The 12,411-nt window shown below is 39.7% G+C and overlaps 1 protein-coding gene across 1 annotated transcript in view; it reads right to left on the reverse strand.

Moving 5' to 3' along the window:
- CEBPZ (CCAAT enhancer binding protein zeta) overlaps positions 1-12,401 on the reverse strand; it is a 24,212-nt gene extending 11,811 nt beyond the window's left edge. Inside the window, exons 1-4 of the mRNA XM_066266912.1 lie at positions 12,195-12,401; positions 8,425-9,920; positions 3,106-3,337; positions 1,606-1,789 (exon numbers count right to left, since the gene is read on the reverse strand). Of these exons, the coding sequence (XP_066123009.1) occupies positions 1,606-1,789; positions 3,106-3,337; positions 8,425-9,920; positions 12,195-12,401 (2,119 nt within the window). The remainder of the gene's footprint in view (positions 1-1,605; positions 1,790-3,105; positions 3,338-8,424; positions 9,921-12,194) is intronic.
- Positions 12,402-12,411: the final 10 nt, after the last annotated feature.

The raw sequence follows: 12,411 nt of genomic DNA on the forward strand, positions 1-12,411 counted from the left end.
AAGATATCACTAAAGCCACCATCATTAATGTAGTTACCAACAGATATAGTTTCTAAGATCTTGGTGACAGAGAGACATATAAGGACAGACAGGAAGGGAGAGAAATGAGAAGCATCAATCCTTCGTTGCAGTACCTTAGTTGTTCATTGATTGCTTTCCCATCTGTGCCTTGACTAGGGGGCTACAGCAGACCAAGTGACCTCTTGCTCAAGCCAGCGACCTTTGGGCTCAAGCCAGCCACCACGTGCTCAAGCCAGGAACCTCAGGGTTTTGAACCTGGGTCCTCTACCTCCCAGTCCAACACTCTAAGCACTGTACCACTGCCTGGTCAGGCCAAACATTCTTAATTAGCCAGGCAGCCTACCTAGATTAAAAACTCCAAGCCCCTTTAAGAATTTAGCTAGGTAACCAAGCTAGCACTTGCATTTAATAAATCAGGCAGCATGTTTATCTCAAATACTAAAATATCCCCTCCAAAACTTCTCCTTTACTCAAATAGCAACAAGAGGTGCCTATTTCTGCATCGAGGTCTTAAGTGTTGAGATGGCTGAAGCCCCCCCGCCCCTAGTCAAGGCATGTATGAGAATGCAATCAATGACCAACTAAAGTCCCACAACAATTTGATGCTTCTCATCTCTCTCCCTTCCTGTCTGTCTGTCTCTGCCTGCCCCTGTCTCTCTCTTAACACTCTATGAACTACTTCACAATGTACACGCTCATCACCCTTCTAAAAAATCAGTCTCAGTTTAGCCTTAAGACAGCTGATGGATTTCTTTTAAAAGCTATCCTGATGGCTACTATACTTCTCTGATACTTCACAAACTGAAATTTGGAGAAAATAATTTGACCACAAGCCCCACAGCAAGTCTAAAGAAATATGACTGGCATATTTCTTAATCCGCAAGGATAGTCGTCTTTACTTTACAAACCCTAAATGAAGAGACTGAATTTCTGAGATTTCTTTTGGCCCTAGTATTCTATTAATAGACTTAATTCAGCTTGCCTCTGTATAATGGAAAACCTAAAGGTTCTATCACACAGAAAATTTTCCACCCTAAAGTATTACTTTAAAAAACTATAGAGGGGGAGTATCATGTTCCAACGAAAGAACCAAAACCTCCACACAACTTACAATATCTAACCAAATACTTTTCTTTGTAAATCAAACTTTCATGCACACATTTGCTGTCTTTATATGTTTCATATTTGAGGCCTTTTACATATACAGATAAAGATCAGGAAACTACAACTGATTAAAAGGCATAATTTTTTACATTAATAGCTAAAGAAAATAAGTTATTGTGAATCTAACATGCCCATAGTTTTTTCACTAAATCTTCATAGTTCCAAAAGGTATTTGCATTATATTTCTAACATTTAAATTATTTTGAAATGTACATTTACTATCTGTAGTATTGTTAATAAATAAGCAACTGTATTAAAAATGTACTTCTAAGGTCTTAAATACATCTGGCTGAGAGCTGCCATTTTAAAGAAAAGAATACTGAGTACTTCTAAAATGGTATATTAATTTCTATTAACATCAATGGGGAAATCAATTCTCTTATTTAAAATTTCAAGAAAATTTAAATTTTAAAAACTCACCTTTCAAGTTGTCAAAGTGTACCCAAGAAGCAGACTCTGATTTTTTGTTTTCTACATGACTTTCAGACACAGTTTCTTCTGTTTCAACTTTTTCCATGGTACCTGTTTCTTTATCTGCATCAGTGAATGTTTCTATATCTTCATCATCTCTTATGTCTATAAAATTTTCTTCTTCATCAGACTCCTGAAAAAGTTGTTTAATGAATCTGAGTCAATCAAGTGGAAGTCTGTATTCAATTATGTGAGGAAGTTTTGAAGAAGATTCACTTATCACAATTCTGGCAAAACATAAAACTTCTATCAGTGAAGTTTAGATCAAAGGGAGAATATATCCTTATTTCTTTTTTTTTTAAAATAAAGATAGCTCAAGATTTTTTTTTTTTTTTACAGAGAGAGAAGGATAGATGGGGACAGACAGGAATGGAGAGATGAGAAGCATCAATCATTAGTTTTTTGTTGTGCATTGCGACTCCTTAGTTGTTCATTGATTGCTTTCTCATATGTGCCTTGACTGTGGGCCTTCAGCAGACCGAGTAACCCCTTGCTCAAGCCAGCGACCTTGGGTCCAAGCTGGTGAGCTTTTTGCTCAAGCCAGATGAGCCCGCACTCAAGCTGGCAACCTCGGAGTCTCGAGCCTGGGTCCTCGTCATCCCAGTCCAACGCTCTATCCACTGCGCCACCACCTGGTCAGGCTATCCTTATTTCTTAATTTCTTAATGTAACAGAATTAAGTTTTAAGCCAAGAATTCTTGAAACTTTTGAGATTTTGTTACATAAAAACATTGAGTCTTCAAATAAATTTTTTTTTTTTTTGTATTTTTCTGAAGCTGGAAATGGGGAGAGACAGACAGACTCCCGCATGTGCCCGACCGGGATCCACCCGGCACGCCCACCAGGGGCTATGCTCTGCCCACCAGGGGGTGATGCTCTGCCCCTCTGGGGCGTCGCTCTGCCGCGACCAGAGCCACTCTAGCGCCTGGGGCAGAGGCCAAGGAGCCATTCCTGCTCCAATGGAGCCTTGGCTGCGGGAGGGGAAGAGAGAGACAGAGAGGAAGGAGGGGGGGGTGGAGAAGCAAATGGGTGCTTCTCCTATGTGCCCTGGCCGGGAATCGAACCCGGGTCCCCCGCACGCCAGGCTGACGCTCTACCACTGAGCCAACTGGCCAGGGCCTCAAATAAATTTCTGATGTTTTAAATAACCCTAGCAGGTATGTGTTATATCCATTTCATAACCGGGGAAACAAGTTTAAGAGATCTATTAGCCCTAGAACCATCTGTAACTAACTCATATAACTGCAGTTTAGTGCAGTGCAGTTTATTACAGGTAAAGGGTCCAGCAATACTAAACTGTACACCTGGGCCTGAAGTCCAGTCTTTCCTACTATAGGACTCACTCTGACATGCTCTAGACAATTAAGTAAGTTATAGTTATTAGAGCAAAGAATAAAAACACCAACAGATTTTAGAACCCACTCAATTTTAAAAAGTTATAAAATATACCGCATGGTCATCTAGTTGACTTCTTAAACCTGGTTTTGCTTTAAGGATCTCAGACACAAGATACAAAGCTCCACATATGAATGGTGGCATCTGTTCACAGGTAACTTGAAGTAACCTCTTCACAAAAGCCTTCACTCTGCGCAACACGATGTCAGCTTTCAGAGATTTGTAGACAAGGTTAAGAAACATGGCTTGCTTTGAACACATCATCAACCCTGGATCCAACATCTTCCTGTGAAATAAAAACAAGATCGTGTTTATTCATATCACATTTCTGCAACCAGCAGCTACATATCAGAGAAAACTACTAACCTTATCTGTTAGGGACTTTCCTACTTATTTTAGAAGAGACCATTTTTTTCCGCCTTTATCCTCTGTATCAGTCCATTCTATGTTATTCACAGTTTAACTCACTTGTTAGCTTTTCCTCCTTTTTCCCCTCAAAGTCCAATGCAAGAAGAGTGGGCCTGTGTCATTCATTGTTGTAACTGCAGTACTTGGCACTTAGTAAGTGCTTAATATTTAGTGAGTGAATAAATGATTCATTTCACAGCAAGTGGCTATGCAACATCTCTAGTGGTAGTGGACTGTTCCCTCTCTTACTAGGAACCCAATCCAATTTCAGACAAAATTTTACTAGAAAAATCGCTTCTTTACCCATAGCTGAAATCTGTTCCTTATAATTTCCAACCATTACTCCACTACTGCCATCTGAAGAAACACAAAATAACCTAAACATAAGCAACAAAAGGAAAATAAGTGTAACTACATCCAACTAAAAAACTTCTGCCCAGCCTGACCAGGCGGTGGCGCAGCAGATAGAGCATCGGACTGGAATGCGGAAGACCCAAGTTCGAGACCCCGAGGTCACCAGTTTGAGCGCGGGCTCCTCTGGTTTGAGCAAAGCTTACCAGCTTGGACTCAAGGTCGCTGGCTCGAGCAAGGGGTTACTCAGTCTGCTGAAGGCCCACAGTCAAGGCACATATGAGAAAGCAATCAATGAACAACTAAGGTGTCAAAATGAAAAACTGATGATTGATGCTTCTCATCTCTCTCCGTTCCTGTCTGACTCTATCTATCCCTCTCTCTGACTTTGTCTCTGTAAAAAAACAAACAAAAGAAAACAGAAAAATAACTTCTGCACAGCAAAAGAAACAATACCCACATAAAATGGCAACCTATGGAATGGGAGGTAATATTTGCAAACCATTTATTTAATAAAGGGTTAACAGAAAAAAGATACCAGCATTCAATAGCAAAAAAAACCCCAAAACATTAAAACATGGATGTCAGGGCTCCACCACCAAGGTTGTCAGTTCAAGCCCCAGTCAGGGGACACATGAGAAACAGTCAATGACAAAACTAAGTGCAACAAATTGAAGCTGCTCTTTCCCACTTTCCCCACAAAAGGAAAAAAAAAAACGTGGGCAAAAGACATGAATAAACATTTTTCCAAAGACAGCTGGCCAACAGGTACATGGAAAGGTGCTCAAAAATCACTAATCAGGGAACTACAATCAAAACCACCTTACACCCCTTAGGATGGCTATCATCAAGAAGAGCTAACAAACCTTGGGGAGGATGTGGAGAAAAGGGAAGCCTTGCACAGCTGGTAGGAATATAAATTGGGACAGCCATTATGGAAAACAGTATGGGAAGTGTTAAAAATAGGCCCTGGCTGGCTGCTCTGTGGAGAGAGCATCAGCCTGGCATATGGATGTCCCGGGTGTGATTCCCAGTCAGGGCACAAATGAGAAGCGACCACTGGCTTCTCCCCCACCCCTTTTTTCCCTCCTGCAGCCAGTGACTTGACTGGTTTGAGGGTGGCCCTGGTGCTGAGGATAGCTCGGTTGGAGCATATCAGCCTCACGCACTAAAAATAACTCAGTACTTGAGTATCATACTAGATGGAGTTGCTGGTGGAGCCCAGTTGAGGAGCATGCAGGAGTCTGCCTCACTATCTCCCCTCCTCTCACCTAAAATTAAATCAATAAAAACAGAACTACCACATGACTCAGCAATCCCATTTCTGGGTACATCCCAAAGCAATGAAATCAGTTATGTTGAAGACATCTCTTTGTATTCCCATGGCATTTTTCACAATAGCCAAACCACAGAAGTAACCTTAGTGTCTGTTGACAGATAAATGGAGAAAGATGTGATTCAGATGAATGGATCAAGATGTAATATATATACAATGGAATACTACTCAGCCATAAGATTAAAAAAGAAATCACTATTTCCATCATGGAAGAACCTATAGGACATTATGCTAAGTGAAGTAAGTCACAAAGAGAAAGACAGCTCCTGTATGACCTCACTTAAATGTAAAATCTAAAAAGAGAAAAAGAATCAAACTCAGAAATGGAGAACACTAGCAGTTCCCAGGGGCAGAGGGTAGATAAAAATGAGGGACAGAGGTTGTTGGTCAAAGGGTACATAACTGAAAGTTTTAAAGATGAGTAAGTTAAAGATGAGTTCTGAAGAACTAACGTACAGCATGGTTCCTATTGTTAATATGCATTGAGCCTGACCAGGAGGTGGCACTCTGCGTCAGCCTGGGATGCAGAGGACCCAGGTTTGAGACCTCAAGGTCACTGGCTTGAACAAGGGGTCATTGACTTGTTGGATATCTCCCCCAACCCCGGGGGAGGCACATATAAGAAAGCAATGAACAACTAAGGTGCTGCAATGAAGAATTGATGCTTCGCATCTATCTCTCCCTTCCTGACTGTCTGTCCCTATCTCTGCCTGCCTCTTTTGCAAAAAAGAAAATAAATAAAAATACTGCATTGATTTCTTGAAATTTGCTGAGTAGGTCATAAGCATTCTCATCACACACACACAAAAGATGCAGTAACTATGGAGGTGCTGGATGTGTTAACTTGATTAAAGTCATCATTGCAATGTATATGTAAATTAAATATCACATTTTACACTTTAAATATAGACAATTTTATTTGCTTAATTATACCTCAATAAAACTTGCCAAAAAACCCCCACAAAATAATCTAATTGTATTTTACATTACTGTCTTTCAAATACTTGACCCTATAAAGCTATTTATTACGTGCCTTCTCTTCCCAAAGTCTCTCTTCCACAGGATTTTCAACTATCATCTCATGTAAATTTAAAATTCTCTCTCTATTCTAGTGGCTGAATCTTAGAGATGCTCCAATTGATCTGAATCTGCAGATGCAGGACACCCAGGATTAACTCAGTCTGCTAGATATGCTCATGTGGAATCAATACTTCTTGTTCTAGTACTTCTATTAACTTTCCCCCAATATTACTAGAAATAAAAATACTTAATTTTGTAAAGCATGTTCACATTGCTCTGCATTCCCAGCTTCCCCCATTTGTCAGCTCCATAGTCTAGGTCCTGTCTATTGGTGATCCTCTGTATTATTCAATAATTGATATTCAATTTTCTCTTTCATATTTAAATTTTTCAACATTTTCATCCATTTTGCAACACATTTTTAATCAGAAAGTTCCATTACACATCAATGGACACATCTGACAAAAATTTATAGTAGATAGGTGTGTCTCCACCATTTGACAGAGAACATATTCCTGAAGTTTTTGATAAATTGCTTTTTTGTAAATCAAATCATTTTATTTCCTTTATCCTAAACATAGTAGTAAATTTTTACTTAAGGGTTCTTAATAAAACCAAGAACAAATAAATACTTTAAAATGGCTTAAAGCCCTCTGATCCATCTGTAAGAGTTCTTGGCAAGCAGTAACTTAAAGAACTTAGGAATATACTCTTCAGAGATGTGAGGCTCTTGTGTTAAACACTGAGATGTTGAAACACACACACACACACACACACACAAAACAAAAAACACTGAGATGTTGAATGGATATTAGAAAAACATGCTTTCTAATAGATTCCAAACATTTTTGAAAAATTAGAAGTTCCTGTGACCCTCAAAAGTTATATTTACTCTCATGGGATTACTCTGATTCCATTTTCAGCATTGGAATCTTTCTAAACTAAAAAAGTATTTATTACTTAAAAAATAGTGTAGACTTTTAAGAGTTATGCAAAGGCCTCTGAGATTCCTTTTAGTGTACCAGTGCAGTCAGTGCCATAAGAATCATCAACTCCCGAGCCAGCACATGTGGATCTGCTACCTAACTTGATCTTGTATCATGTGGTATTGCACGTATCACTGAACCTCAGTGAAGGGCAATTAAGAGGATTAAACTAAAGAAATACATGTGAGCACTATAAATAACAGTTGCCAACACTTACAGGGAACTTACTATGTATCAGGCACTGTTAAGTGCTTAACATACATATGAAGACAACATGAGATAACACATACATTAACCCACTAAGCTTATCAGCCCCAGTTTTGTCACTTTACTGGTGTAACCTTGGGAAAGTTACATAGTTATATAGGATTCTCTCTCCATTTTATAGACCAAAAAACTACGGCACAGTAAAATGAGATCAATCATGTTTACCACCAGGGTTATGATAAGGATTAAGTAGTTTGCCCAGTTACACAGTAAACCAATGCCTGGGACTCAAATCCAGACAGTGGCATGTCTCACAAGACATGAACGCAAATTACAGAAATGAATTAAAAGTAAATGCAAAGCTTGTTGGTATACTCAAAACAGTTGAGAAGTGTTTCCACTGTCTAATCCCTCAATGAGTGCACTGTAGGACAAATGCACAGTTAACAAAATCTTAATCCCAGTATTAAAAAAAATTTCAAAACTGTGACCACCAACCCTCCTACCACATTTTTTTGTTTACCATCTGACTTCCCTAATATAAATTTAAGCACCGCTAGTGGTGAGAGTTCTGTTCACAGTGTTCTATCCTAAGTGCCTGGAACTGTACCCAGTATACAGCTGGCACTTACATTCTTACTGAATGAAATTACTAAATGCCTGTGTGAAGGTCAGGGTGAATACAGAACTGAGGATGGGGTGGGGAGTGAGGAGAGAAGGAAACTTGCTTCTGTAGTTCTATCTCTTTCATATCCCAAAAGACTGAAAACAAACACTGCAAAATGTTAAATTTGAAATGTTAGGTGGTAGGGTATGGATGCTTTTTGGGGGACGGGGTTGTTTTCTCTGCATTTTAACAACTTTGCAAAATAAATGATGTTTTCAAAGCATGTAACATAATTGTCCAACAGGGAAACAAAGATTAAGTGACTGACTCAAAGACAGTGGGTAACAAGTTATTGAGCGGAGCCTAAAATCCAGTTTTGTAAGTCTTTCTCTTACACTGAGTGTGCTTTAAGATGATATTATGTCTCACATTCACATATCAGAAGGGTCTGTACTTACCTGTATAACGCTGCATAATATCGATTCGATATTGTCTGCTGAGAATTCATTACTTGGAAAAGCAACATTAAAGCCTGAACACTGGTATTAAAATTCACAATATGTAACACTTTAAACAGCGTATCAACCTGCTCCCTCACTTTGTCATCACCAGTCTCGGAATAAGGGTAGGCCCTATTCACTCCTGTTAAGAGGGCACTAAGCATCTTCGTTTCAATATCTTTTTTCTTGATACAAGTTCGGAAAAAACAAAAATACAGAGTTATTAATTTGTTAGCCAAGTCACTTTCTTCATGGGAGAGGACCATTTGATTTAAAAAGCAGATTGCATAATATTGTGCTTTGGAACTGATGTTGGAGCGAAAGAGCAGCCTTTCCACTTCACCACACACTACGCCTTTCATATTGGGATGCTTACAAAGCAATGTCTCTAAGAGATGGGAGGCTTTTGTGGCTATCCTGTTCTGAGGATCTCCCAGTTTGTTTACCACCTGCACAAGAAGGGCTTTTTCTTCCTCAGGTTTGTTACAAAGAAGCTCATGAGCCACCGAGAGGGCTCGAGTTTTGGTGGTTACTAATGAATCATGACTTAAAGTTTCTAAGACTTGCACAAATTCAGCCACTAAGTGTTTCAGCTGGTGTTCAAAATACCACAAGATCAGCCTTCTGTCTCTTGTGTCCCTGTTGCCACTGGACAACTGTTCTAGTTTGTTGAAAGGATGCTGGCTGAAAATCCGTAGTTTCCGACTGTCTGGCAAAAGGTCTGTGATGAGTAACTCTTTGAAAGTATCCAAAGCCATGAGGCACTGCTGTTTGCTGCCCTTCTTTTTTACAAGGTTTATGAGAGTTTCTACATACTGAAGTGTGTGAACAGCATCATCCTGAATAAGAAGAATCATGGCTGCCATCCTGTCACCAAGGGTTCCCGATGACACAATTGTCTTCATCCATTTAGAAGAGGCTCCCTTTTGATTATCCGTCTTATTTTTGAATAAGTTAATTTCATGCTCATACAACTTTTGAGCCAAAGTTTTGTACTTAAACACAACATCCCGAGGCTGGGGTTCCAAAGAATATTCATTGCTATACTCCAGATCATACCACTTGCCTCCCGGCTTCAGTAACAATGTCTGTCTCTCAAAAAATTCAAAGATGTCCTGTTGTTTATCTTTCTTGCCTTTTGGTATAGCACTGTTATTCTCATCAGAATGTTGTTCTGGTCTCTTTTTATTTTTCACCTTACTGACTGATGACCTTTTACTTTCTTCTGCGTTTTGCTTTTTATTATCTAATTTAGATACACTTTCTTTTTTGTTGGCATCTTCTTTGTTGGTCGGCTCATCTTCAATCACGAAAGCCTTTGCATACTTCGCTAAATTCAGATTTTGAATGAATGCTTCCAATTCACCTTGCTGAAGGTCATCAATTGCTCCTTTTTTGCCTCCATCCACAACTTCCTCATTCTCATCCAAAGCAGCCAGCATTACATAATCTTGCTGTATAAAAACACAAAGTTAGAAATAAATTACAAACCCAACGGTTTAGTTAAAACTTCAAAAGTTAATGTGAAATCTGTATCTTTGAAATCAAAGTTGTCATGGCATTGCCTGGGCTGCCATCCTACACCAAAATAAATACTTGATGGATCAAAAATTTAAATGTAAAAAATAGAACCATAAAATAATAAGGGAAAGTATGTCATAATTTAAAAAAAAAAAAAACTTTCCAAATTTGACATAAAATTATCAAAGTAAGTCCTGGCCAGTTGGCTCAGCGGTAGAGCATCAGCCTGGCATGTGGAAGTCCCAGGTTCCATTCCCGGTCATCAGGGCACACCGGAGAAGCGCCTATCAGCTTTTCCACTCTTCCCTCTCTCCTTCATCTCTCTCTCTCTCTTCCTCTCCCACAGTCAAGGCTCTATGAGAGCAAAATTGGCCCGGGCGCTGAGGATGGCTCCATGGCTTCTGCCTGGGGCGTAACAATGGCTCGGGTTGCAGTGGAGCAAGGCTCCAGATAGGCAGAACATCGCCCCCTGATGGGCATGCCTGGTGGATCCAAGTAGAGCACAAGCAGGAGTCAGTCTGACCGCCTCCCAGCTTCTAACTTCGGAAAAATAAGTAAATAATTATCAAAGTATTAGGATTTAATACTTAACAAAGAAGTGTGTACATGTCAGTTAAGGAAGTGACAATCCAACAGAAATATGTGCAAAGGATATAAGCAAATGGTTCATGGGGGAAAAATGGTTCTTTAAAAAACTCACGGAGAGACATTCAAATTAAAAATCAGATTAATGCATCCATTTTTAAAATCTTTCAGATAAGCAAAGATAAAAAAAGTGTTAGAGAAAGAAGGAGTACGAAACAAAGGCACTTTTGTACATGGCTGATGGGTGTGAAAAGTGACACAACCTCTAAGGAAGGAGATTTGCCAAGTTCAATCAAAATACATAGAAGACACAACATCCTTTGACCCAGCAATTCCATTTCTACAAATTTAGATTACACACAGAGTTACATATGTGGAAAAAGATATTCAAAGTTATATACTGAAGCACTATTTCAAATAGTAAAATACCGACAACTTTAATATCCACAATAAATGGCTGATAAAAAAATAAACCAGACACAAGGATTTATGCAGACATTAAACCGATGACACAGAACATTTTGATATGGAAAGGTCTCTAACAAAGTAAAAAATGAATGTGAATTATATACAGCTATAGTATGGTGCCTTTTGTGTAAGAAATAATACACACATATGTATTTCCTTGGAAGATACTAAAGAGACTTATAAAAATATTGCTTCCTGGAAGATAAATTGCATGGCTGGATCCAAAAGTGGAGAGAGAGACTTTTTACCATGTATCCCTTCCTTAAAAGACAAAACAAAAATATTTTTGTAGCATGTGTACATATTACATATCTAAAAATCAAATACAGCCCAAGCACAGAGCAGACTGTTAAAATGCTCCTGTAAGGTACGTTTCTCTGGCCTCTAGTCTCAAACCAATATTTAATAAAAAATAAGCCAAATTCTATCACATATATTTTCCAAACCTAATGGTTTCATCAAACTCACAGTAAAAACCCACCATCTTAACTCTGACCTCATTTCTTACTAGTCTCTCCGTACCTCACTCTGTCTCAGATACATTGATATTTTTTTTGTTCATCAGACATGATTCAGTTCTCTATCCTTCACATTGCTCGAACATCTCAGGGATGGTTCCACATCCGCCTCATTTAAAACTGACGCTCTCTCTAACTCCTTGTCCTTTTTCCTTGTTATTTTCTCCACAGCACCTTTCAGCGTCTGACATATTATCTATTCGAAAGTTTGGTTACTGTTCCTTTAAGGATATAACTTCCAAGAAATCAGAGAGCTTGTTGAGCGTAAGGTGAGCATGTGAGTGTACTCGGTGAGAATATGTTAAAATTCCATCACCACCGGAGTTTAAAACACTGATGCCACCCAACAGGTCAGAACCAAAAGTCAGTCCTCTCTGACCTGATGGAGTGCCAGTTACACTACGTCAATAAAATGAGAGGATCGTCTACATTCTAAGGCCAAAGCATAAAAAACGCTGAATTCGACTTTTATTTTGTAAAGCGCAGAGGAAAGCAGTAACGCGGAAAGCGCACAGACCACTATTCGAAGCTGGGTCCCGGGTCCCCGACGCCCTCCAATGCCGCAGCTCACCAGCCACGCGCGGGACCACTCCCCGCGCCTCTTGACCCCCTTCTCCCGGCGTCCAAGGCCATTACCTTGGTGCCTCCAAGCCGTATGACTTCCTCCATGGAGAACCCATTCTCAGCTTCATCTTCGTCATCCTCGTCCGTACCTTCGGCTTCCCCTTCAGGACCCCAGGGCCGCTTGGCATGGAATTCCAGAGGCTTTTTGGCGGCCGCCATGGTTAGCAAGCATGCGCGCGACTCCTCCGCAGGTTCCTTCCGCTTGGTCGGGTGACGCATTTCCTGTGGG

The sequence above is a fragment of the Saccopteryx bilineata genome, chromosome 3 (genome assembly GCF_036850765.1).
Source record: "Saccopteryx bilineata isolate mSacBil1 chromosome 3, mSacBil1_pri_phased_curated, whole genome shotgun sequence".
NCBI classification, from domain to species: domain Eukaryota; kingdom Metazoa; phylum Chordata; class Mammalia; order Chiroptera; family Emballonuridae; genus Saccopteryx; species Saccopteryx bilineata.